We start from the raw sequence: 26160 nt of genomic DNA on the forward strand, positions 1-26160 counted from the left end.
ATGCGGTCCCTAAAACGTAAAGGCAAGTGAGACTAACGTTTGTCTACTACTACTATGGATTGTGGCCCAGGGCAATCGCCTTGTCCAAACTAATGATCTACTGATATGATGGGGAAATTGCCCTTCTAGATGTTTAAAAACATTGCTGGGCATCACTTTAATTATGGTTTGACTGGGCCTTCATTGCACAGACTGAACTGGCGTTACAAATGGACAGACTCAATGAGTGTCCGAGGATACCGAGAAGCGCTCTTTGGTGGGTGGACGTTGAGCGGACTGCCCACCAGAACAGCGATTACATTCTGTTAAGAAAAATAAAAACGATTAGCCTACTCTGGGATGTAGAGATGTTGGTAGCATAGGGGAGACTTGGGGGGGGGGGGGGGGCTTTGCTAGGTGGGACCTAATTGGCATATCCACAGTGGGAGACGTAGCTGTTAAGGGAGATATTGTTCCCCTGTCTAAGTTAATGAGAGACTATCAGTTGGTAGCCTCCCTGACATGGTGATATCTACAGGTGAGACCTGCCCTGCGATCAGTGTTAGTGAAGGTTACAGAGTTGGAGGAATCCTTGCCCCTGGAGGGAAGCCACTTGAGCAAAACTACGGCCAAAAGAACAACATCACTAATATATAAAACGACCATAAACCACACCCCTGATGCTCTACAACAGCTAAAGGAATAGTGGGATATTGGCCTTGGGCAACTTTGAGGATGGGGAATGGGGGAGGCTCTCAGCGCCCCTAAAGAGGTTTCAATAGGTACAGCTATGTATATTACATTGTTCATACTGCTCCCGAACTGTCCTGCTGAAAATAGGCCTTAATCAATCCGGATTTATAAAGTGCAGCTAATTACCACAAAGGGATCCATTCGCTTGCCGGACCCGTGGGCTAATTCGAACAGCCATGTCTTGAAGGCCATTCAGAATTATGGAAGTGAGGTGATGGTCTGGAGTTGCGTGGGGAGGCTGTTCCAGATCTTTGCTGCGATGTGGGAGAAGGAGCGTCCTCCACTTCTGCTTCTGTAGATGCAGGGAGTATGGGCACGTGAGAGGGAGGCGGAGCGTAGTCTTCTCAACAGTTGGTGAAGTTCAAGCAGTGGTTAATGTAGGCACGTCCTTAGTTGTGTAGAGCCTTGTGTGTGTGTGACAGCAGCTTGAATTGGCCTCTCTTTCGTAAAGGGAGCCAGTGGGGTTGCCTGAGGTGTGGTGTGATCTGGGTTCATCATGGAAGGCCGGGATGAGTCTGGCCGTGTTGTTCTGTCTCTGTAGGAGGTGTGCAGTGGCTCCTACGGAGAAGGTGCTGCCGTAGCCCAGTGGGCTAGTGATGCGGGCTTGTGTCAGAGTGCTTCTCGTGTGTGAGGGTAGTCACTTGAAGATCTTAGCCAGTGTCGAGCGGTGTGTAGGTTTGCGGACGATCTAGGTCCATCAGGGCTGCTCATACTGTCAAGAAGGTGTGCGGTGCTGGGGTCGTCGGTGGAAATTTAGGTCACAGAGGAAGATGTAGTCCTTGGAGTCTAAGGCTAGGGACGCAATGAAGTCTGCTATGGTGTTGCAGAAGCTGGAGTGCGGGATTGGGGGTAGTTATGCGAGTGTGCCTCTGATGGTTACCTTCTCGTCCATTTGGAGCTTGAAATTGAGATGGGATTCGCGGTGGTGTTGTCTGGTGGTGGTGCACTGTATGGTCTTTGTGGATGATGGCTTATCCTTGTCCTGGCTTGTTGGTGCAATCTTGGTGAGTGATTTTAAATCAGTCGGGGATCGCTGGGGCGGATGTTTGGTTGAGCCAGATCTTGTGAAGAAGACTGTCATTTGCGAGGGTGGCGGCGAGGTCCTGCAACTGGTTGGAATGCTTGCATAGTGAGCGTGTTGAGAAAGGCACATGCTAGTTTGTGTTTTTGTTCAAGTGGTGTCTGTGGTGTGCTTGGGGTGGGGCTGGTGTGTGCGCTGTGGCAGGTGAAGAGGCAGTGAGTACAGGTTAAATGCCCTTCTGTGGAGCATGGATCGGTGTGGTGGCAGTGTTTGTTGCAGCGTCGAGGGTGTAGAGCTCGCTGATGGTGTATCTTTGGAGGGCAGGAGGGCCAGGGCTCGTGGTGCTAGGCGCAGTCAGGGTTGCCTTTGGCCTTCCGCAGCACGTGGTCATGCTGCGGCCTGCATTAAGTAAGTCCTGGGGTGGGTAGGGCATCTGCTGGAGAGTAGAACAGTGATTGGTGAAAACCCAGGCAGCAGCGGTATAACTGGACAAACCAGAACTGGAGGCTACAGGCAAGTGGCCGGTTAGGTGTCCAGGTTCCTACCATGTCAGGCTGTTCTCTGAATCTTCGAGGATACGGGCAGATGGGGTCCTTTTTCACCTCTTCTAAGAATGTCCCGATATACAAGTCTTTTGGTTGGTAATCAGATTGTATGTGACGGTCCGGACGAGGGGGGACTGGCGAGTTCACCTAATAGTATGTGCCTAATGTGTGTAGGGGATGGAGGTAACTAGATTACAGAAGGTGTGGATCACCCTGGTATTAATTGTAGCCAAAAGGAATGTTGCAAAAGCCTGGGGAGCTGGAACTTCTCTGCATCTGGAAACCTGGTTGCGGAATATGGACTGGTGTATGCTGGTGGAAAAAGAGCTCTATAAAGGAAGGGGCTTCCCTAGAAACTGGGAAAAGATTTGGAGTAATTGAAACTCTTATTGTTTATTGATGAAGACAGGAATGGAACTGCACTTATGATATATAATATATAATCCACATTTGTAAAGCGCGAACAATCACCCCTAAGGGTCTCTAGGTGCTGGGGGCCGTCGGAAAGATTAAGCAAGCTATTGCCCAGAGTCACATGGTTCTGGGCTAATCTGCCGCCGGCACCGGGATCGAACCGTGATCTCCAGATTCTGGAGTCAGTCGCCCTGGTCTCTACGCCACACCTCTTCCTAACCACTCCCCAAACAGTGACGATGGCACGCACCTCAGCAGAGTCCTAGGCGAGGGAGAGTCTCTCTGTCTCGCCGTCTCTGTCTCTACAGATTGTAAGCCTAATGGGCCTGAAACTATCAATCAATACAAAGATTGTACATACAACAGTGAAAGTTGTAAATGTCGTTGGTTTATGTTTGAAATTTCGAATGAAAAAGATGGTAAAAAATAATCTTAATTACAGTTGGGCAAAAGAGAGGAGGGAGCACCAGTAGGACATGCACAGAGGGCAGGCCTTCTGAACAAATTTCCTCTTCCTGTACAAAATATTACAAGCATATCACTAAGGAGAATGCCACAGATGATGGGGGCATGTGTATTAGGAGAGAAGCAAGCCAGACGACTTGTTCAAGTGTAGTGGGGCAGGAATAGACCAGACATCTGGACACTGGTAGTCCTATCACTGAACTCGGTGAACCAGGCTACTCAGGAAGATGGTCTGGTTCCAGTCAGTCCTTTTATTCAGATCTAGTTTGAATGTGAATTCTGAGCAGAAACTAAAACAAATGTAAACAGTGTTTTGTGACAAAATCCCCAGTGATTGTTCCAGGTTATACATAATCAAAAGTAGTCAACTGCTTTACAGGGGACCATTGTATACCGTGCAGTCTGACCCTAGATGGCACCCTGCATGGACAAGTCATGTGTATATTTGTAAGCACAAGCATATAAGGATCCCAGTTTTGGAGACAACTATTTTACCAAGAAGGTTAAGAATCTTTTAAGTTACAGCTAATGATGGCTATGCTCAGGAGTGTTGCCTACCAGCACCCATCAGTCTACCTGTAGCCTTATGAGGGATAGCCACATTCTCCTTTGGTTGTGCGTTTAATTTGTGTGCGCCTCCATTTCTAGCAGAGTATAAAGCTGATGGGAGAGAAGCAAAGACCTACATGAATCGTTCCCTATTGTTCTTGAAGTGCACAGCCAGTGGCCAGATAAATATAAAGGTACGTCAGAAAGCCCAAAATAGAGGCTGGATGTATAAGCAGACCAACCAGGGGTGACCTTTGACCCAACACATGCTGTGATCTGCATCCTGACAAATCCAAAGCTCTTGGCCCCCCATTCTACTGATCAATGCTCCAAAAGACAAGTTTGCAGTGATTTCCCAAATGAATGGAACCAGATCCAAAAATTTTCCTTGCTGTCATATAGTTTATTTGGGCTCATGATTTCTTTACCTGTTGAGAAACCCAACGGCTTGTGCCCCACGAAGTGACCATTTATCAAAGAGGAAGCTAGCTAGACCTCTCTGACACTGTGCAACCCTTTCAAAGTTTGGTAGAACAAATATACGGAGGGTAAAAATCATGGATGGAAAGCACATAATCCCAAAGTGAGATGAGATTTGAGTTCCATGCAGGCAGAATAATGTTTATTTGTCAAATAAAAATGCTGCTTTCCAAATGTCTAATCTTAGCTAGTTAAAACCTTCCCCAGTATTATGTGTTGAAGATTAGTAATGGGCCTCTCACTGCTGGACTCTGCAGTCAATGATTTTAGTAAAATTACTGGTCTGTACATTACCATTTGTTCATGTCCTCCATGAGTGCTGTTCAGTTAATACATATAAATTGAGATGTGTCTCAGGTAAAGTATATGGCATGCGTTGTTCAAAAAGCACACTATACAGTTAAAGCAGTTGCAGTGCCTTTATTAATGTTGATTTTGTTAACAGGAATATCCATTTATCCTTGACGCTTTCCAAAGAGAAGCCCTTTTGTGCATTGATAATAACCAGTCCGTCTTGGTTTCTGCTCATACATCAGCTGGGAAAACTGTGTGTGCCGAGTAAGTGACAGTTAATTTGTTTTTTAATGACTTACTATTTATTTGCATTGCATTAATTTGAGAAATTGGAATGCTACTTTTGGAGTGTTCTGTGACTTTTAACATTCTTGTTCACTGATAATGTGAGATTATTTTACAGGTGTTGGAATATATGGTTGTTTGCAAATCACTGCGTAAAATTAATTGCTCGGCAGTCAGGTATCAACAGGAAATAGATGATTTGCAGTTATGGCCTTAATCTCAACCAGGTGCTTTCCTCTGGCTTTTGAAAAGCATTCCAGACTTGCTTATCTATTATTTTGCGTTTGTTTCCTGCACGTAGAACTTAGAAAGTATATTATGCACGGGTTTTAGTATTGTGAAACTGCATAAGAAAAGATAGAACCATCCCTGTTTGTATTTACTAATTTTTATACATTTTTATAATGCTGTATTATTGGGTCAATCGACAATAAGCCTGAAGGAATTGGAGAGCAGGTTAGCTGGGATACATGACCAGGGGGGATCAGGCACACCAGTTGGTACTATTAGGTGACTTTAATTGTCACCTATGCCCAAACGTGAAACCTAGAATAGGGGAATGGTCTACGTGTCCACTGGAAGACGACCCGCACGTAGAGCATACACTAGAGGGAAAGGAATTAAATAAGTTGTTAGGAACCTATGCCCTCACACACACTATGGACCTAATTAAAACAGGGAAGAATGGCCTGGTTCATCCAACCTTTAAAGGTAGAGGTTGCGTTTCTTTTATCGATTTTATTTTCGTTTCTAATACGTTAAAGAGCTGGATTTTAGGGTTTGAGATACAGCTAAGTATTTTTAGCGACCACAACCCACAGGTTATCTCCCTCAGGGACCCAAATGTATCCAAGCATCCTCCCCGTGAGGGGAAGAGTGGTGTTTTATCAGCAACTGACCAAGGCAGGAGACTCAGATGGTCTCAGGCAGATGGCGAAGCCCTTCATAGAGCCTTACTGGCAGACAAACAACAATGTGTGTGGAAGTGCCTAAACCCACTGGTGGACGGGGCAGAGTTGGTTATAGCCTTTTAAGGCGTCACTAAGTACATTGATAGCCTACTTAGGACCAAATCCGCCAGGAAAGGAAAGGAGGACCCGTGACTGCTCTCTGGCCGCGAAAGAATTGAAGCTAGCCCTAAAAATAGTCCCTAGGGAAAAGAACAGGGTTTCCATATGCCGGGCACTCTATAAGCAGGCAGTTAAGCGTCGTAAAATTTCTTTGCAACAGCAGGCTTGAGAGAATATGAGGGAACCGGCCAAGTCGAAGAATATGACTGCATTTTGGAAGGTTATTAATGACCCCTGCTTCCAAGAGGGTAGCAACCCGAAGATAGCAAACCACATCCTGCCAGAATCCTGGTATGCGCATTTTAGTGGGCTATACAATTATGGTATGACAGAGGAGTATACAGTAGCCGAGGAAGGGGGTGAGCACGCAGGACATATAATATTTTCCTTGGGTGAGATAAAGGCGAGCAGAGAGGGTCTGACAAGGAACAAGGCTCCAAGGCCCGTCGGGGTCCCCCCTGATCTTTTCTTGAGTCGGGTACACCTGTGGGCACCAATTCTGACCAGAGTAATTAATGCTGCACTGGTCTCGGGCATGCCTGCGTCCTGGTCTACAGCCACTATTGTACCCATATTTAAAAAGGGAGATAGCGACAGTCCACTGTGTTACCGCCCCATCTCCCTCATTCATGTGACAGTGAAGGTCTTGGGTAGGGTAATCCTCAAAAGATTATTGGATTGGGCGGAAGAAAACCATATACTCATTGACGCTCGGTACGGGTTTAGATCAGGACGCTCAACGGCCGACCAATGCCTCAATTTATACCTATTGACAGCTAAGTACACTGTTGCGAGACAGGAGACGGTGTATTTGGCTTTCATGGATTTGACGGCGGCTTTCGACCGTGTGAACTGCAGAAAATTGCGGGCAATTATGAGGGCTCTTGGCGTTGACCCGGGGTTTAGTGCACATCTTAAGAGCTTTACACAAGAATACTTTTGCACAGGCCAGATATAACGAGGAGGGGAGTTTGACCGACCAATTTCCATGCTCAAGGGGGGTAAGGCAGGGTTGCATATTGGCCCCGTTTTTATTTACACTATATATAAATGGTCTGGAGCAGGCGTTAGATGTTCTGGGGGTGGACTCTCCAAGGATTGGAACCAGGGGGGTCCCCGTTCTGCTCTACGCAGACGACTCAGTTCTTCTTGCACGGACCCCCAAGGCTTACAATGCAGATAATATGAGCAAGCTTTTTAAGTGAACAGTAATTACATTTGTTTTAAAACATTGGTTTAACGTGCACACTGTTTAAACAAGTCAACGACGTTTCGATCCATGACTAAATACTAGGATCCAAGAATCAATAGTGGAATGGACACTTGTAACCGTGTACCTTTTGGTTACTTAAAAACCCTCATCAACGCGGTGTACGAAACGTGCCCAGCGGTGTTTTCTTTTTCTCCGCTCTCCACTCACGTTATGGCATAGTCATTGGGTTTATTAAGTTGTGATATTCCAGCCTCAACCCAGAGGCAACCTCTGGTACTGCACGGTAGTGACCAGAAATCGTGACTTGTCCAATAACAAAAGTTAAAAAACAGAGCTGTTCTTTTCAAAGTACTTTAATTTAACTCAAAACAGGTCTATTGTTAAAAAATAATGGGATATGATACTAGATCATGTAACTGGATCCAATCATACCACTTAGTGTTTTGTCGACATGTTTCTGCCCATCCCTGCCCAGCCGAGTCTATGGGGCATTCATCAGGACCATTTTAAAATAAATTACTTACACTTTTTGTGTAGTATTGATAAAGTGGATATCCTTTTTTACCACATGTTTTCGTTGTCAAGGTGTCTTCTACCTACAGTATGGGATACAAAAAAAAAATTGCACTGGCAAGTATTGGCATATACATTTTTCTATTACTAAAGGGGAACTGAATGGACAGTTATTCCTCCTCCCTAACTGCTGATCATTATTAAATACTATGATCATCATCCGGACAGGAAAAAATGCAGGCCTGAAGCCTTACGCTGCCTGTGGAGAAAGTGGAAAAGGGGAGGACGACAGGAAACACAGGAATATTAAGGATATGTAGGGAAACGATAACCTGGTGATAACTACAGTGTGACTCACTAAAGTGAGTTGCGTGTGAAGTGACCGAGCAAGGTTGGATGGTGAGTCCAGGAACTGCGAGGTAATTTGCCTGGGTTTGAGCCCTAGAGGTGCGCGTGCTGACAACCAGGGCGACCTGAGTCGTGGTGAGTTGTGGTAGGAGCCGCGTGGTGGAAGAAATTCATACAACCCGCAGTCATCCGATTTAATAAGGTGATGATGAAAACCGCGTGGCAAATGATCACAGTTAAATTGGTTGAAAACTATCCCGGCGGGAAAGCAAGAGTGAATGCACCGGCAGCCAGTCATGCTAGTGATTGTTATGGTTTCCCTACATATCCTTAATATTCCTGTGTTTCCTGCCTTCTTCCCCTTTTCCATTTTCTCCATAGGCAGCATATTACTTCAGACCTGCATTTTCTCCGGTCCTGATGATGATCCTAGTATTTAGTCATGGATCGAAACGTCGACTTGTTTAAACGGTGTGCACGTTAAACCAATATGTTAAAACAAGTGCAATTACTGTTAACTTAAAAAGCTTGCCCATATTATCTGCATTGGCCATAAGCTACTCCCTGTTTTGCCTGAAATGTGTTTGTCCAATTGTAATTGTTCTGTGTTTTTGTAGGATACAGGACTGTGTCCCACTCTATTACTGTGTGCTTGATCGTTACTAAGTGTTTTGATTCATTAAATCAGGTGTCCGCTGGACATCGCTAATATCTTAAGAATGTGTGGCAGTATATAGTATAATAAAATTGAGTTAGGTCAGCATTTGTCGCGATCTTGAGTATTATACTTATGTCTGTTATTGTACTTGTTGGACTTGGCCTTTTCCCCCCCCAATTTTTCGCTTTTTGCCCCCCTAATTTGAATGTCTCCCCCATGGTATTAAACATATAAGGACCATGTGTGGTAAGAGTTGCCCTGTTGTAAAATTAAATGTTGTTAAATGGTGTGCAGAAAATATTCCCCCATGTTAAAAATGCACCTGACTGAAATGTACTGTGCTTTTAAAATGGATGCCATGGCCCTGGGTTTTGCCACTGTACTGCCATAGGTCAGCGGTCTAGTTATTATTACCCAGCCACCCCTAGCTTTTGGAGGGAAGCCTGGCACCCAGGGTGCTCAACCCCTCCCCTTGAGCCAGTGTGAACCAGTTTTCCCCAACATTCCGGAAGGTTCTGGCACTGTGAGGGAGGAGGGTATAAGTACGGGGGAAGTGCCACCAGAGAGAGAGACGGAGCTGGGACTGGGAGGTGAGGGGACCTGCTGCAAGGAGTCACCGCCACATGGGACTGTGAGCTGGGCCCTGCATCCATTCTATCCCCCCTCCACTGTCCCCCCAGGGCTTGCCAGCCCCACTTCAAGAGAACAAGGCTGTTGTGTGGGAGGAGGGCCACGCTGCAGTGGGGATGGTGCAAGCCTACCACCCTGCCTCGATGACGCCCCCACCACCTGCTGACCTGTCCCAGTAGTGTGATTGCTCTGTCCCCCAGGGCCCCTGACAAAAGGAGGGCCCCCTAGGTCCCTGGCGCTGTGGGACCTTGGACTACGCCAGCGCTGAGGGAAGGAGGCGCCCAGAAGAGGAGGAATGCTGTGGGCTTGAACCCCCCAGGAGGTGAGGAGTGTGCCCCTGGGGCTGGCTGTGGAACTGTTCGCCCCCCTCCGTGAGGTGCGCCTGTCAGACGCTGTTTTGGGGAGGTTGGTGCCCCCAGGAAGCTGTGGCCCCTTTGGAAGTGCTGCTGCTGCATTGCCCCTCAAGCGCTGGACTGGGAGGAGCTGCGTGTGCCTAGAAGCCCTGTACTGCCTACCCAGTGCTGTGGGAAGAAAAGCGCTGTGTGGCCGGAAGATGTAAATGGCCTTAATAGCGCTGAGGGAGCCTACCCCTCGTTGTGGCGCGCGTCCCGCGTGAGGAGTAACTGACCAGAAGGGAGCCTACCCCTTATTGCTGCCCCGCGCAGTTGCGCTGGCCCCGTGAAGTAAATAATTAATTAAAAGGGAGCCTACCCCTTATTTCAGCCGCAAATCACCGCCGCGGCCCGGTGCCACCTTGGAGGGACCCCCGCCGTGTTTATCGTCGACACGGCGACCCCCGGTGCCAGGAGGGGGCCGCCGATGAGGAGGTGAGGGCCGCGATAGGCCCTGAAGCCAGCGCGTCCAGCATCACGTGGCTGGGGCGCCGGTGACGCCATCGCCGCGCCCCCAGCCACGCCGCGCAGGGATTGGCTGCCGGCCGGGCAGCCTAGAGTGAGCCAGAGGAGAGAGTCTGCCACCTTGCGGAAGCTGCCGCGACGTCCCAGGGCCCCGCAAGGGAGGAGGGGCCCGGGGGAAAGGAGAGAAGCCGGCTAGAAGATTGCCTCGCCGGGCAGGGCCCCCACCAGAACAGCGCGTCGTCTGCAGGGCTCCGTGAGGAGCGGGAGCCCTGCCATCTGCAGCACATACTGAGGCCCGCAGGAGCCACCGAGTGAAGGCCGGTGAGTGGGGCCTTACTGAGACTGTGAGGGGGGCTGGAGAGAGCAAATCGGGGCATATATCGGTGCCCACCCCCCAGGACCAGTGTTGTGTTGTGGGGACTCACCCCCAGGGACCGGGGTGCCCATACCGAGGAAAAGTGGGCCCCCCTGGAACCGGACCAGGACCAGGGCCCCGTAAAACACTGGGAGAACCCGAAGCATAGGAACCCCTGAGTAAGGCGCTGCGGGGAAACTCCTTGCCAATGTGGCCCCTTTAAGGAAAGGCTTGTGAACTGGGCGGAAGCCCGAATTACCAGGTTGAGGAGTGCCTAAGAGGGAAAGAACCCCTGGGTAGGGGAATAGCCTAGCTTGCCTGGCCCTGTTAGGACCCTGAGGCCAGTGGTGATACTGGCCTGATCAATCTTAGAAGTATCTCCTGTTGCTGATGCAGTGTTTACCCCTATGGGAAAGGTTCCGATGGCTAGTGAAATGTCTTACATTTTAAAGAAGTGATCTATATGTATTGAAATGTTTATTCTCATTCAATGCCCTGCTGATTCCTGCTGAAGGAAAGGTTTTATCCGTGAATGAGTAGCCTTATTCCTGTTTAGTGCTGCATCCCTGGGCTGCCTACAGGTGATTGTTGATGGCTCTACATGAAATGTACTTGAATGACTCTTTAATGGATTCCTTGCAGGGGCGGGCTTCATGAAATGTTTAGGGTGTTATGCCTCAGGGAATGGTCGCCCTGTATGTATATTGAAATGGTTATTCTGACATACGCCGTTTGATTCCTGCCTAGTATTTTCAGGTTACCTGTCCCGGTGTGATGCGCTTCTGCGCCTAGTGTTCATTGTAGGCTGATTATCCTGCTAAGGTGTGTGCCGAATGTTAAATGCGTTTAGGCTGATGTGTTATACCCACAGGGATGATGGAGTAAACCGGGTTGTGCCCTTTTATTACAGGTGTGCCCCTATGCTGGCCTGACGAGTTATTCCAGGCCCCTGGCTACACCTCATGTTTGTGAGCTGCAGTACTGATTTCTTACAGGTGCTCCTGTCTAGTATGTGCTGTGATGCTCTGTTGTTTTTCCTTTACAGGGGTGGGGATTGGCGTTATAACGCATGAGATGTATGTGCGCTAATGTGGGATTTTGAAATTACAGCCACCCCCTAAGGAAGAGAGCCTGAGTTGGCCCCGCCAGATTGGCCCCAGGTCTACTGTTAACTTAATCACATTCTTCTTTATTTCAGCTATGGACTTATGGACTCAACCCTTTCGTCCCATGTAAATAAACCCCCCTGATGTACTTGGCTCTGGCGCCAGTTGGCGCCTTGTCGTGATTACCAGTGTATTTTTCCTTTTTACCTTGCAGGTTGGAGATATCACTAAATGTATTCTTTTTCCAACCAAAGGTGGTGTTGTGCCTCTTTTGTAGTGTGCCTGGTGTGTCGTCTGTGGATATTGCGTGAGTGCTTCACATGTCCTCGAAGTTTGGCCTGCCCGCTTGGTTCCATGCTACCCCCTTGGAGATTTGGGAAACCCCATTTCTTACAGTACTCAATTAAGATGTGTGTATTATTCTGTGACTTCCTGTTTGATTCAGTCATATTTGTCCCATGTTGCCAATTTGTCACTTAGATTTACGTTTTATTACAGGCTGCAAATGAGTAAGGCACTGATCCTTCCGCTTGCTCAGTTATGGGGTTCAGTGGATGAAATGCATGTATACATGCAAAACATCAATGTTTTTTAATGTTGAATTTGTACTTAAACACCTCAATTGATCCACTGCTGGTCCGATGAAAGCAAATGGAAAAGCTGCTATAAAAATATTTGCATTGGATTAAACATAGATCTTCTATGCTGTGCAGGCATACCTAGTAGCAACCTGTGGTACTGCACCCTTATAAATCCAATCATTTTTCTATGCTACATCTTAAAGTTACACCATGAATTGCTGTTCAGCAGATTATGCCCTTTCAACAGTGCCATCTAATGCTACGTTGCAAAATGAAAGTAGTCTATTTTCAAGCAGTGCTTACTTTTCTTTCTAATTTGATCAATCTGATTCTTAATCTCCTATTTCTCCCTCTCCCCGGCAAGCTTTTGTTTCCAATTTAATGTAAAGAACCCTGCACCTATGGCTTTAGCTTTAACTGCAAAACCCCTTCCAGTGCTTGGCAAAGAGTCCAGGGTCCAAAAATATGGAGCAGTCCAGTTCCGGCCTGCACAGGAAACGGATTACTTGCCTTTCAAGAAACTCCTGAAAACAAACACAAATTACCTTTTTATACAGGCTTTCAGCTAAGCCCATCATGTATTTAATGGCTGTCAAAAAATGTCTGATATAGGTTCCTCCTACACTTTCAGTTGTACTGGATTTTGAATTTCAAGTCTTGATTTTCTCCCTCTGTTCAGCACTCTGAAGTAATATGGATGTGTGGCACTATGTCAAACTCCTAAATAAATGTTAATATTATCTATTACCTTTCGACTTTGTACTGTTGAAATTAATCATCCTAGCACATTTTTGTAACAAACCATAAATAGAAGGTGGATCCTTTCTACCTGAATATATATATTTTATTGCATGACAACTTTTTGCCAAGCAATTTCAGAAGGCATGTTGCAGTCTTGCCTTTTTTCAATAACACAAACTGCACCAGCTCTAAAATGCTAATAATCCTCTCCTGGTGCCACCAACCCCATTGCTCTTAAAGTTCTAAAGTAGTCCTCTTTGTTGGGATCAGTCTCATATTGACCGCACATACAGAAACCATGCGTCTTATCTATCCACCTCTGCAGGTTTGACTGAGACCTCTACTGTGGTGACAGTTTAAGTACATTTCATTTGGTAACTCTTGCTAGATTATGGTGTAGCCAAATGCCATGTAATGACACCCTTCTGAATACTGCTACTGCCTCATGTGAAATTGAGTACTCTGTAGACCTTCTGCGTAATGAAAGTGTTAGTAACCTTTGATAGGAACAGCTACTTGCAGAATTAAAGTAGAATTAGGAGCCATCTCAGTGGTATTGGCGATATCTAGCACAATATTGCTCTGGCATGCTCTCATTCTGGAATGTTTTAAGATTGTTGTTTTTTTTTTTAGGCTGTTGTATAAAGTAAGACTTTTTTGGTCCTTCTGATGGTAGTTTTGTTGACCGCGTTCAGCACTTTGTAATGACTGAGGAATAAATTGGTTATTTAAGTTTTATTTTTGATTTTTAGTAATGTACTCAGTGCAATTAGGTTTATATTTGGCTGGTTTGAGGAATATGCAGTAGATTATTCAAATTTAAATAATTAAATGGCTTGGTGATAAATTGAGCACACCCAGCTTTCAGTGTCAACACATCCATGAGAAATGCATGTGAAGTCTTAGTAATAGTGGTCCTCCAAGCTTTCCTGTGCTTGCTTGATGGCCTCCATTGAGTCTTTGACATATCGCTAGAGACGTTACAGAAGAACATGGGAATAGACATGTCTTAGCGAGTTGAAAACTGAAAGAAATAGATGGGTCTTAGAGTTTCAAAGGGTAGAATTTCAGTCTTACGGCTGAAAGCAGGTAGGATATTATACTGTGTCAGCAGATCCTAGCACATACAGATCTCTGGAGTATTCTGCTTCTGGTTTGGTGGATGAGTGAGTAGATTCCAGGTAGTCCGCCTTCTGCGCCTGGTTAAATTGTAAGGATAAAACTTCAAAAAGGTAGTATACACAGGTTGTGTTTGTGTGTGGTGACTATGTATAACCTTGTGCTTTGCTGTTCACACTCTATGTTCAATAGTTATGCCCAGACGTGGGTTTTATACTCACTGTGCCATGGTACTCTAGTTGCACCATACTAGAGAGGTCCAGATAGGGAGGGGAGGGGGGAGGGTGGGACTGGTCTGGGGTTGCTTGTGTTCTCTACTGGACGAGGCCACGCCTGACAATTCACATTCAACTGCTCCCATGAAGAGCAGCTTGAGTACTGATTTGCGTAAGGCCGCCCTCTGCAAAAGCGGAGTGGAGTGCGAAACACGATGGATTAGAAGGCTTCTCTATACTATGGATTGGAATGCTTTCCTAAGCATATCTCATGCCGCCACTGCAGGTTTCAAGCACAGTGTGACCATGATGATGTAGGCCTCCACCATAAAATGCCAACAAGTGTAGTATCTCACAGGCAATTAGGGTGGAGAAATCTACTTTGTAATATAAGATCATTGCCTAAGCATCATACTGAGGTTTGGGACCTCATTTCAACTTACCAACCGGATCTCTGTTTTCTGACGGAGACGTGGCTCAAACCCCATTCGGTCCCTGCTATTACTCTTGGGATCCCTGTGGGATACAAAATAGTTAGATTGGACCGCCCCATCAAGGTAGGAGGTGGCATAGCCATAGTGCATAGAAATAGTATAGCTATTTCTATTCTAGATCAGTATTGCACAACGGATCTAGAATTAATGATTTTTAAGATCGGTACTTCAGCAAAGATTAGCTGGAAAGGGGCTCTAGTATACCGCCCCCAGGCCCTTGTACGAAATTTTCGACCTCCTTGATAGAGGCATTGGCCCCACATGTTAGTACAGTAATTGCAAACACAACAGTGATGGACAGAATGTGGATCAATGTCACACATTCACCCCAGTCCAAAGATCTGGGCCCAAATCCATCGTTTTTCCACTCCACACCACCCTGGGTTAGACAATGGCGATATGCAAATCAGCGCTGACCCTGTGCCCCATGGGAACAGTCCAGTCCGAACTACAAAAGCCATGTCCTTCCCAGAACGGAAACAAGCATCCGAGGACCGGCCCGGTTTCGAGGTAACACCTCTCATCAGCCTGGCTAGCTTGATTCCAGTGGTGTGGAGTGCCTGGGACTCACGTCTGAGCATCCCCAGTACACTTAGAGCGGTAATTGCAAACACAACAGTGATGGACAGAATGTGGATCAATGTCACACATTCACCCCAGTCCAAAGATCTGGGCCCAAATCCATCGTTTTTCCACTCCACACCACCCTGGGTTAGACAATGGCACTCCACACCACTGGAATCAAGCTAGCCGGGCTGATGAGAGGTGTTAACCTCGAAACCGGGCCGGTCCTCGGATGCTTGTTTCCGTTCTGGGAAGGACATGGCTTTTGTAGTTCGGACTGGACTGTTCCCATGGGGCACAGGGTCAGCGCTGATTTGCATATCGCCATTGTCTAACCCAGGGTGGTGTGGAGTGGAAAAACGATGGATTTGGGCCCAGATCTTTGGACTGGGGTGAATGTGTGACATTGATCCACATTCTGTCCATCATAGTTGTGTTTGCAATTACCGCTCTAAGTGTACTGGGGATGCTCAGACGTGAGTCCCAGGCACTCCACACCACTGGAATCAAGCTAGCCGGGCTGATGAGAGTTGTTACCTCGAAACCGGGCCGGTACTCGGATGCTTGTTTCCGTTCTGGGAAGGACATGGCTTTTGTAGTTCGGACTGGACTGTTCCCATGGGGCACAGGGTCAGCGCTGATTTGCATATCGCCATTGTCTAACCCAGGGTGGTGTGGAGTGGAAAAACGATGGATTTGGGCCCAGATCTTTGGACTGGGGTGAATGTGTGACATTGATCCACATTCTGTCCATCATTGTTGTGTTTGCAATTACCACATGTTAGTACAGGCAGAGATTTCCTACTGGTAGGGGATTTCAATATCCATAGTGAGTTGAAAGATAATGTAGAGGCTCAATCTTTATTGACGGACCTCTCACTATTGGGTCTTACACAACACAACACTGGACCCACGCATCAGGCGGGTTATACTTTAGACCTAGTGTTCTCTAACTCACCTGTAATTGTATGTCACACACCAAAACAGGTTAGCTGGACTGATCATTTCATTTTAGAATTCACTATGTCCAACCCTTGTAAATCCCTCAATAATCCATTGCCACTACCAGAGAAGCAGAGACAGTGGCATAAAGTGTCTCAAGAGGTTTTTAAGGAGGCTTTTGTAATGCCTAACATCTTACCTACTGAAAATATTGAGGTGGCCTTACGGAAATATGAGTTAGCTATTCATTCAACAGTGGAACATATTGCCCCTATGAAATCCTATAAACCACGAGCAGCTCAAAAGCAGGAAGTTTGGTTTTCAGACGATCTGCAAGGTCTCAAACGAGCAGCTAGGAAACTTGAGAAGGCCTGGAGATCCTCACATCAGGAAGCGGATAGAACATGTTATCAGACAGCATTAAGCTCCTATCATAAAGCGATCAGAGCTGCTCGCAAGAATTACATTGCATCTCAACTCTTAGCTGCCGGCGGTGCCCCTAAGGTACTATATTTGATTTTGCAGACCTTTGTAAAACCTGCTGCCTGCGAAAGCATAGATGTATCATCTCTACAGCTATGTGATGATATCTCATGCTTTCTCACAGAGAAAATAGATAGGATTTATGAAAAAATTATAGATTCTAATCAATCTACCTGCCAGTCTAAAGCTCCATCCCATGTCAAGGAGGGAACAAGTACTGGCATGCTCTGTAAGTTTCCGGATATCTCTTTGAAAGAGGTGGAAAAACTGGTGAACCAAATTAAAAGTGGTTGCCCATCTGATCAGATTCCAGCCAGAATTATGCCGGTGGTTGGCAGGGTGCTCGGTCCTGGGATTCAGGACCTTGTCAACCTCTCGCTTGCCGAGGGCTGTGTCCCGCGCAGGTGGAAAAAGGCACTGGTGAGACCAATTCGGAAAAATACTTCTGTCCCTTGGACGGATTTTTCCAATCTTAGACCCATATCTCTGCTTCCTTTCCTGGGCAAGATCATGGAGAAGCATGTGAATATACCTCTTTAACTATATAAAACAATCTGGGAGCTTGGATTACTCTCAATCCGGCTTTAGGCCGAATTATAGCACTGAATCGGCCCTGCTGTCGGTAACGGACGATCTCCGCATGTACCAGGACAATGGTTTCTCGGTCGTCCTGGTACTGCTAGATTTATCGGCAGCGTTCGATACGATATCACATAACATCTTGATTGGACGTCTTGCAGAGATTGGGCTGAAAAATAGGGCACTGGCCTGGCTGAAGAGCTTTCTTTCCGAACGCACCCAATGTGTGAACATGGGGGCGTTTCGGTCAGTAGAGGTAAAAATCACCAAGGGGGTGCCACAGGGCTCATGTTTGAGCCCAACTCTTTTTAACATCTATGTGGCCCACCTGGCGAGGATTATGAGAGCCTTCGGTTTCATCCCAGTGTCCTATGCGGATGACACTCAGCTTCTTTTTCTGTTCAAATCTCTCACCTCGGAGGTGAAACAATCTTTCTCCGAAGGTATGAAGGCGGTCTCCCAATGGATGTCTTCGAACTTCCTTCAGTGCAATGTCGGCTAGAAGGTCGTCATGCTGTTCGGAGAAGCCAAGTTACTATGGGCCCCAGATTGGTGGCCGCCAGATCTTGGCCCGGTTCCTGAACCAAAACAGGTGGTGAAGAACCTAGGGGTCCGCTTAGATCAGTAGCTATCCCTAAAGCAGCACGGAAATAATATAGTAGGATCATGTTTCCATGTGATAGGACTCCTCCGCAAAGTATTTCCGCTACTCCCCGACTCTACAAGGAAAACTTTGGTGCAGGCCCTGATACTCAGTCGGCTCGACTATTGTAACGGACTATTGGTATCCGCAAATGAAGAAGTATTGGGCAAACTTCAAGTAGTACAGAACACTGCTGCCAGATTGGTCCTCAATGCACCCTCCAGGTCTCCTTCAAAACCCCTCTTGGAAAAGCTGCACTGGTTGTCAGTCCGCCAAAGAGTGAAGTTTAAGACCTGTTGTGTGGTCCACAAGGGTTTACATGGACTTGGGTCCCTCCCACTTAGAGAAATTTACCCCATATGTTCCTGCCCGTACCCTTAGGTCAAGCGATCAGCTGCTCCTGCGAGTTCCCAGGATTAGAAAAGCAAGGCAAGGAGGCAAAGCCCTATCAGTGGTTGGGCCAGTATTATGGAACAAGCTTCCACTTTTGCTGAGGCAGTGTCCGGACCATCTGACCTTTAGAAAAAGGCTGAAAACTTTCTTATTTCAAATTTGACACGGCTTTGAATTTTTCCACTAGGATCATCTTTCTTTTATGATTGGCTACCCCCTCTTTTTCGATCTGTTACTGGCGTTTTTTGGGCGCAGAGATACTCCTTCGGGAGTGGATTCTAGCGCGATATAAACCCACAAATAAATAAATAAATAAAGCAACTACCAGTGGCTGAGATTCATGCAAGCATTCCAACCATCACTTCAGTTTTCACAACTAAGTATTATACACAAGCAATGGACATTTTGCTCTCTTTGTGAGCAAGTGTAAAACACTAAAGGAAGGTTTAATATTGTCTCCTTGCCATGGACTAACTGTATATGAACAGCAGAGCATAGAACCATTTCCCTTCTGTTTCCAAGGTTGGCTTCAGAGAAGTTTTGTAATTTAGTTGCATACGGGTTGAATTCAGCACGGCCATTTGTGGTGGAATATGGCTCTTGATAGTGGCTTCAGTGTAGGGCACGAAGTAGAGCTTGAGGATATCCAAACTGAGTGCACTTCTTCTGGCTTCAGAGTGGTGTCTATTGGGTTGGGACATAAATTTAGATAATGTGATAACTGGGTTGTTTGGTAACCGAAGACATGTCTGCATGATTTCCCTTTACTTCTAGCTAACCAAAAAACCTTTATCTGACTTGACTGGCTATGCGTTTAGGTGTCATTCAGATGTATTTTTCTATCAACTGCCTGTAGTCCCCAGTTAACTGCTGGTTGTACATCCCTATCAAGTTTCCCAGGTCCATTGTTGATGTGCGTGCTGCTTCTGTCTGGGGTTTTTCCTTTGGATTCTAGGATTTGTCTTGTTTATTCCATTACAGAACAGGACTGCAAGTCCCAGAATTAAAATAAAAAACCTGACTGGAGAAGCACATCATCTGTGGACCTGGGAAACTAGTTAAATGATAAAGCAGGGATAGAAAAAAACTCCTAATGAGTAAGTTTAATTTATACATTAAGTCCATTTATTCATACAGAAATTATGAATCAATTCAACAGTATAGTATATTACTTACACAAGGTGCTCCTAACAGGTGATGGTGCAGTGAAAGTGATATATTGTGATTAAAAAGTCATGGGCTCCACTTCCACCATAGGGACCACTCTATCATTGAACAATTGTCGAGCCTAGATCCCTGGTTACTGGTTGCCCCTTTTATTTTGGTAATATGACCTGGGAAACTTGGCAGCTATGGTGGTAGTGCAACACAAAAAAATGCAACTCAAAAAGATGATGGACAGAATGTTGAACATTGTCAAACATTCACCCCCAGTCACAGATCTGGGTTTAATCCATAGCTATTTTGCTCACCACGCCACCCCTGTTCAGACATAGCCATATGCAAATCAATCTTATCCCTGTGCCTCATGGGAACAGTCCAGACCGAACTGCCAGGCCATGTCTTCCCTGGACAGGAATCAAGCATCCTTGGAACGGTTTCGGGCTTTCAGCCCTCATCAGCCAGGATAGCTGTGGTGGTATTTCCATCCTTGCTAATCATGTTTATCCATTGGCTGTACTATGCCACTTATGGCACTTTCATGTGTCTTAAAGCTGCCTCGCCATGTGAAGCAGTAGAACAAAAACTGTAGCGGGGAAGCAGTCTTTTTTCATCAGCAGTTTCTTCATTAAAGCATGGGGGGCAGTGAGGTTCGATTGTGTGCTTGTAACAAGCATTGACAAAGTTAAGAGTTGTTGCCTATGCTTTTTAGGTTGAGCCTACACAGCGCATAGACTGAATACAGCAAGACATGCTGTATTCAGTCTATGGGCTTTCAACACGCCCAGCGCTTCTGGTTGGTTGTTTTGCCTGCCTTTCGAAATTCCTTTGCTCTGGTTGGTTAATAGTCTACATCTGTCCTAACATGACATGTATTTGTAAAGCGCACATTCACCCGGAGGTATCTTGGCGCTGAATAACAGATGTTTATTGTTACCTAACACAATGGTACTCATTTTATCGACCTCAGATGGATGAAAGGCTGAGTGGACACGCCGGGAGTAGTCCCGCCTTTTGGTGCTTGGTACTCTCTCAGCGTACATCACTGATTGTTCCTTTTTGTTGGCCATCTGTTGACTCCTCGCTCGCACCCCTACCCCCCTGCCTTAGCTGCCGTCCTTCCTGCGCCGCTGCTTAGTTATTCTTCCCCTCACCCGGCCCGCCCATCATTTGTGGTTTACTTGCTTCTGCTAGTTTTTAATTGCACTGCCTGACCCATTCTTCCAGTCTGAACAGAAAGCCGAAGATTGATGTGGCATAATGTGAAATTATCCCACCTTTTAAACAGGCCGGATGCACCCTGGTGAACACTGCGAGGCATCACACTGCTTTTCAGGTAAATGGGCTATAATGTGTAAATTCTGCCAAGAATGCACAGCAAGCGGTCGACGCTGCTCCACCTTACTGGACTGTGCATTTAGTGGTTTGGTATTTTACTACCAGCAACACCCAGCACAACTCTTTGATAACCAGATACTACTCTTTGACATTCAGTGTGATCATTAACAGAGTAGCAGGCATCTTTAAGGGTTATTATTTAGTGGTGTCAACATTGACTTACTTATTTAAAAAACAAAGCATTGTGTTTGAGTAAGAGTCTGCAACCCAGCTATGTCTTCTAAACCATACTGAGGGTGTCTTTGCCTTTGTCCTTGAGCAGCACTCCTCTTGTTCTAAATCCTCTAGGCAGTGCTGCAACGGTGTCTCTGGTCCCATTGGTAATTTCTCATTCTTAGTCCTCTAGGAAGTGCTTCTACTATGGTCCCATTGGTAATTCCTCATTCCAAGTCTTATAGGCAGTGCTGCAGCCGTGTCTCTGGTTATAGTAGTAATTCCTCATTGAAAGTCCTCTAGGCAGTGCTGCAGTTGTCTCTGTTCCCTGTGGTAATCCCTCATTCTTAGTCCTCTAGGCAGTGCTGCTAGCTGCTTCTCTGGTCCTGTCAGTACCTTCCCCATTCTAAACCCTCTAGGCAGTTCTGCAGCTGTGTCTTTGGTCACAGTGGAAATTCCTCATTCTTAGTCCTCTAGATAGTGCTGCTAGCTGCTTCTCTGGTCCCATCGAAAATTCCTAATTTTTAGTCCTCTAGACAGTGCTTGTAGGAGTCTGGCTTTGTATGTGGTGCACACTTATTTAAGTGAAGCACCCTGCACTAATTCAGACCACCCTTAACCTCTTCCTTGCTTGTGACAGCCGAGAGCCGTCACGCGTCTCGTGGGTGTGTTTGCAGGACGGCCCTCGGCCGTCCGAATCCCCGCCCACTAATGGAAACGCCAGCACAGTGCGGGAAATCCCCGCGCACGGAAGGGTTAATGTGATGTCAGTGGTCTGAGACAACAATAGAAAGCTCTCTAAGTGGTAGCTGTGGAGAGCAGCCTCGGGCTTAGTCCAGAAGGAGTGTTAAACGGCTTGTTTTACCCGATCTAATCATGTAGTGTAGGTTAAATTAAAAAGAACCACACAGTGTATTTATAAAAATGTCTATTGTAGGAGAGTAGGGTCTGCTATCCTATGGTCACCCCAAATTTTTGCTTTTTGCTTCACTGGTTTTCGACTACTGAGGCTGTGGGCCTGCTAATCAGACCCCCAGCCTGCTGTTCTCTCACTAAATTAATGATACATGTGCTATAGGCACATACCACAATTGGAAATGGACTCCTTGTCAGCCCCTGTATAATGCACTATAGGTGCCCAGGGCATAGGGGCCACCAAGGCCTACCAGGGGCTGCAGCATATCTTTTGCCACCCCTGGCTGGTTCTTAAATTGACACAACTGGCTGATCACTCAGCTGGGGTAAGGTGGTGTAATCACCCCTTACTTAGATATAGTATACCTATATCTAAACCTATATCTGGACACATATAAACCTGTGAGCCACTCCTATGGAAGGCCTCATCAATCCTGGAGGCAGAGTGCGTGGTTTAATGTGAGATGGAGCTCTAGCATGAGCTGAGCCTGTCTGCAGCTGTCGGGGTTTGAGAAGCCCCAACCCTGAGCCACTCTTGCACCGAAGTCCAGCCCTCCACACTCGACGAGTGCTGCGTGGGGCCCTTCTGCTTCTTTTGGCTCAACGCGTTGGCCCGGTCACTTGCCAGCCGGCTTGTGGCCCCTGTGCCGACGAAACTTGAAATACGACTTGCGATTCTGGTTGCTCCAGATCTGCACCAGCTCCCCTGAAAAGGAGCCCCCACTCTGACCCTCCTGGTTCGAGTGAGAAGCAATCTCCCAGTTCCGCGTGGATTGCTTTTGCCAAGTGTTGTTTGCTCCAATCTAAACCTATATCTGGACACATATAAACCTGTGAGCCACTCCTATGGAAGGCCTCATCAATCCTGGAGGCAGAGTGCGTGGTTTAATGTGAGATGGAGCTCTAGCATGAGCTGAGCCTGTCTGCAGCTGTCGGGAACAACTCCCTAAGCTGTTTCAGGATAATGCCATACCATATACTCTTAAGTGCATTATAATCCTCGCGGTTATATAGCAACTTTGGTTTGGCTTTACCAAAACATGTCGAGTAAGGTGTCATACGATTTGGAATACTATCCCCTCGCCAGTTCTGGCGACGGGGATAGTATTCCACCCCTCTAGAGGGAGAAGACATGTTACTTTACTGAAATGCGGTTAATTTTAAAAGAGCCTCAGATCCACAAAATGGATGCTTCTGCCACAGACACAGGTCTGACCCCCTGCAGCTGACCGAAACTCAGCCAAGGGGGCCTGGACAAAGGGTTTCCTGTCGCAGGGAGGTGTTACACCTCCCCAGACAGGAGATAGTGGATTGTAGCAGGGAGGTTTGAAAGAAACCAGACAGTGCTGGGGGCGCACAAGGCTGCCCCTTGCATAATCCGGCCAAACCGGTTCTGGGGCACTCCAGCCCTCGTGCCAGCGCGGCCTGGATCAAAGGAAGGGGGTGTATCCACCCACTTCCTGGGTCCCACCCATAGGAGGGGACCTAGCAGGTAATCCAGCCCCCTAGATTGGTATAAGAATGGGAGCAGTGCCAATGCACTTCAGATTATCCGGATGAAACATAAGAAACGAACTCTGGACCCTTCGACATCCTACTCGACGTAGAAGACTGAAGAATCTCCCTTGTGGTCAAGGAGTGACCACCCTGTGCAAACAGGCACCATCCAGCCATCGACGTCTGCTTTGTTGCAGTTCCCGCCGGAACTCGAGCGACCGAGATCGACGAGATCAAGCTTGCCTGTCTTCTAACAGCCCGATCCACAGTCCCTGCAGAGCTGAGACCCGTGGAGGCGACCGGAAGCGGGGGGCACGCCATCTTGAAAAGACCACGAGACGCTGACCGTGCAGCCCACGAGTGACCCTCGAAGCTGTACACCGGGGTTTGAGAAGCCCCAACCCTGAGCCACTCTTGCACCGAAGTCCAGCCCTCCACACTCGACGAGTGCTGCGTGGGGCCCTTCTGCTTCTTTTGGCTCAACGCGTTGGCCCGGTCACTTGCCAGCCGGCTTGTGGCCCCTGTGCCGACGAAACTTGAAATACGACTTGCGATTCTGGTTGCTCCAGATCTGCACCAGCTCCCCTGAAAAGGAGCCCCCACTCTGACCCTCCTGGTTCGAGTGAGAAGCAATCTCCCAGTTCCGCGTGGATTGCTTTTGCCAAGTGTTGTTTGCTCCAATCTTGAAGCCGACGGCGAGAGCCTGCGTGCGACAGATCGTGACCCGCTCCTGGACGTCGTAGATGCCCCAGAGCCCACGTGACAGCGGAGAAGCTCCTCAACAACCACCTGATTGCGCCCGACATTGCCTGGTTCCGTCCAGGTTCCACCCTGGTCACTGCTGAGTGACCCAGACTCTGTCCCCTCTGCTTTCAGGTACTTTTCGACTTGAGTCCACCCTTGGACTCCACCGGACACTTCTCTTTCACCCCGCCTGCAGCCCTTTCAGCTTCAAGCACCAAGAGCCTGCGTGACGAAACCCGACTCAACTTCGACCCTGTGCACCCACTTCCTGTGGGTGAGGTAACATTGCAACGCCGGTGTTCCCACACTGGTACACACCTCTAGGGTCTGTGTCTTAAGTTTTGTTCCTCTAGGTTCAGCGGAAGTGTCCTTAAACTCTATTTGTGTAACTTTTACGCACCATTGGTTAACATTGATGCATGCGTGCACTTTCTGCACTGCACCCGAATCCAGCGGGCTTTTCCCGACTTCAGCATTGCTTGTCCCGACTGCTCCCAGCGATTCCCTAGGCCCCAGGCCTAACCACTGATCGAATGGTCTCTCTTATACCATTTTTTTAGTATATGGTCTGAGTGGCCCCTCGCCCTCATCCATATTTGTGCAACTTTGTATGTTATACTGTGCTTTTGATTTAACGCTTGTGCCCCTTTATTCATAAAGAATACTGGGGATTGTTTTTAGTAATAAATACATATATTTTTATAATATATACTTGTGTGGTGTCCTTTCATTTGATATTACAGGATTGTATGTGGTAAAACAGCTCGCTTAACACGACCTCTTAAGTTAAGCCTTTAGGCTGCTTAGTCCATGCTACCCCTAGGATAGCTTGTCTAATAAGGTTGACTTACACCCAGACACCATAAGGGATTGTTTGGTCTGATACCAGGTGGTTCCAGAATTGGAAACATTACCTATCAGGCCAACTTCTCACATTGGTGAGCAGCGGTGCGGATTTGAGCTTGCTGTTGTTTTACTATTACAATCTTTTATCAAATTGAAAGATCACATCAAGTACCATAGGTACATATAAAATCAAAAGCTTAGCATATATAAGTTCTACTGAACTTAGTAGTTTTAGATTAAAGGGATTAACACACCCTGACTACTACTCACTAGCAAGGTACAGTAGGGAAACACTTAGTGTAGGTAGGTGCATCACTTACACCACACTAGAGTCATGTCTGACACAGGAAAAGCCTCAGGGTCTGCTCCTGTGACAGTTGACCTTACCAAGGCAACTTCCAGTTATGACAAACTAACCCACAAAGACTTGGTTGCCTTGTGCATATCAAGAGGGTTAAAAAGGGGCATAAGTCCCACCAGTCCTTCCCTGATAGCCATTCTAGAACAGGATGACTTAGATAAGGCGAATGCAGTTCCCTTAGAATCAGGAGATGGAGTGAACCCCCCTGTAGCTGAGATCCCCCCAGAGGAGGAAGAAGAAGAGGAGGAAGAGGAGGAGGACTCAGAGGTAGAAGAACCTGAAGATCAGGAACTAGGGGTTAACCAGGTTGTAGTTGCCAGGCTTAACCAGGCCAACTTAAACCTACTGGGAAATGGAGAGGGCCAGCACCTCCCCAGATCCCACCAGATCATTCTCCCAGGCAACAGAAGAGTGAGATCTCCCTCATGGGACTCTCATATTTCTAGTGCCTCAAGAGAATCTCAGAGAGGTATGACTGCCTCTCAGAAGATAGAGCATAAGGCCAGGATGAGAGCTGTCAAACTCCAAATAGAGAGGGAGGAGGTAGCCCTGGCTCAAGCTAGACTTGCCTTGGCAAGAGAACAAAAGTTAAGTGGCTTAGATGCCACTGGTGGCAGCAATATTCCTAGAGAAAAAGACAGGAGCTATGATAATAGAAACCTGACAAAAATTGTGGCCCCCTACAAGGAAGGGGATGACATCCACAAATGGATGACTGCTCTTGAGAGAGCCTGCATGGTACAGCAGGTTCCTCAGGAACAGTGGGCTGCAATTTTATGGTACTCCTTTTCTGAGA

General features: G+C 47.0%; 1 protein-coding gene across 1 annotated transcript in view; it reads left to right on the top strand.

Moving 5' to 3' along the window:
• Nucleotides 1–26160, top strand: part of MTREX (Mtr4 exosome RNA helicase) — an 865138-nt gene that overhangs the window by 77594 nt on the left and 761384 nt on the right. The window contains exon 5 of the mRNA XM_078675087.1: nucleotides 4652–4764. Coding sequence (XP_078531213.1) covers nucleotides 4652–4764 — 113 coding nt within the window. The remainder of the gene's footprint in view (nucleotides 1–4651; nucleotides 4765–26160) is intronic.

Source organism: Lissotriton helveticus, chromosome 2_1, assembly GCF_964261635.1.
Source record: "Lissotriton helveticus chromosome 2_1, aLisHel1.1, whole genome shotgun sequence".
NCBI lineage: Eukaryota > Metazoa > Chordata > Amphibia > Caudata > Salamandridae > Lissotriton > Lissotriton helveticus.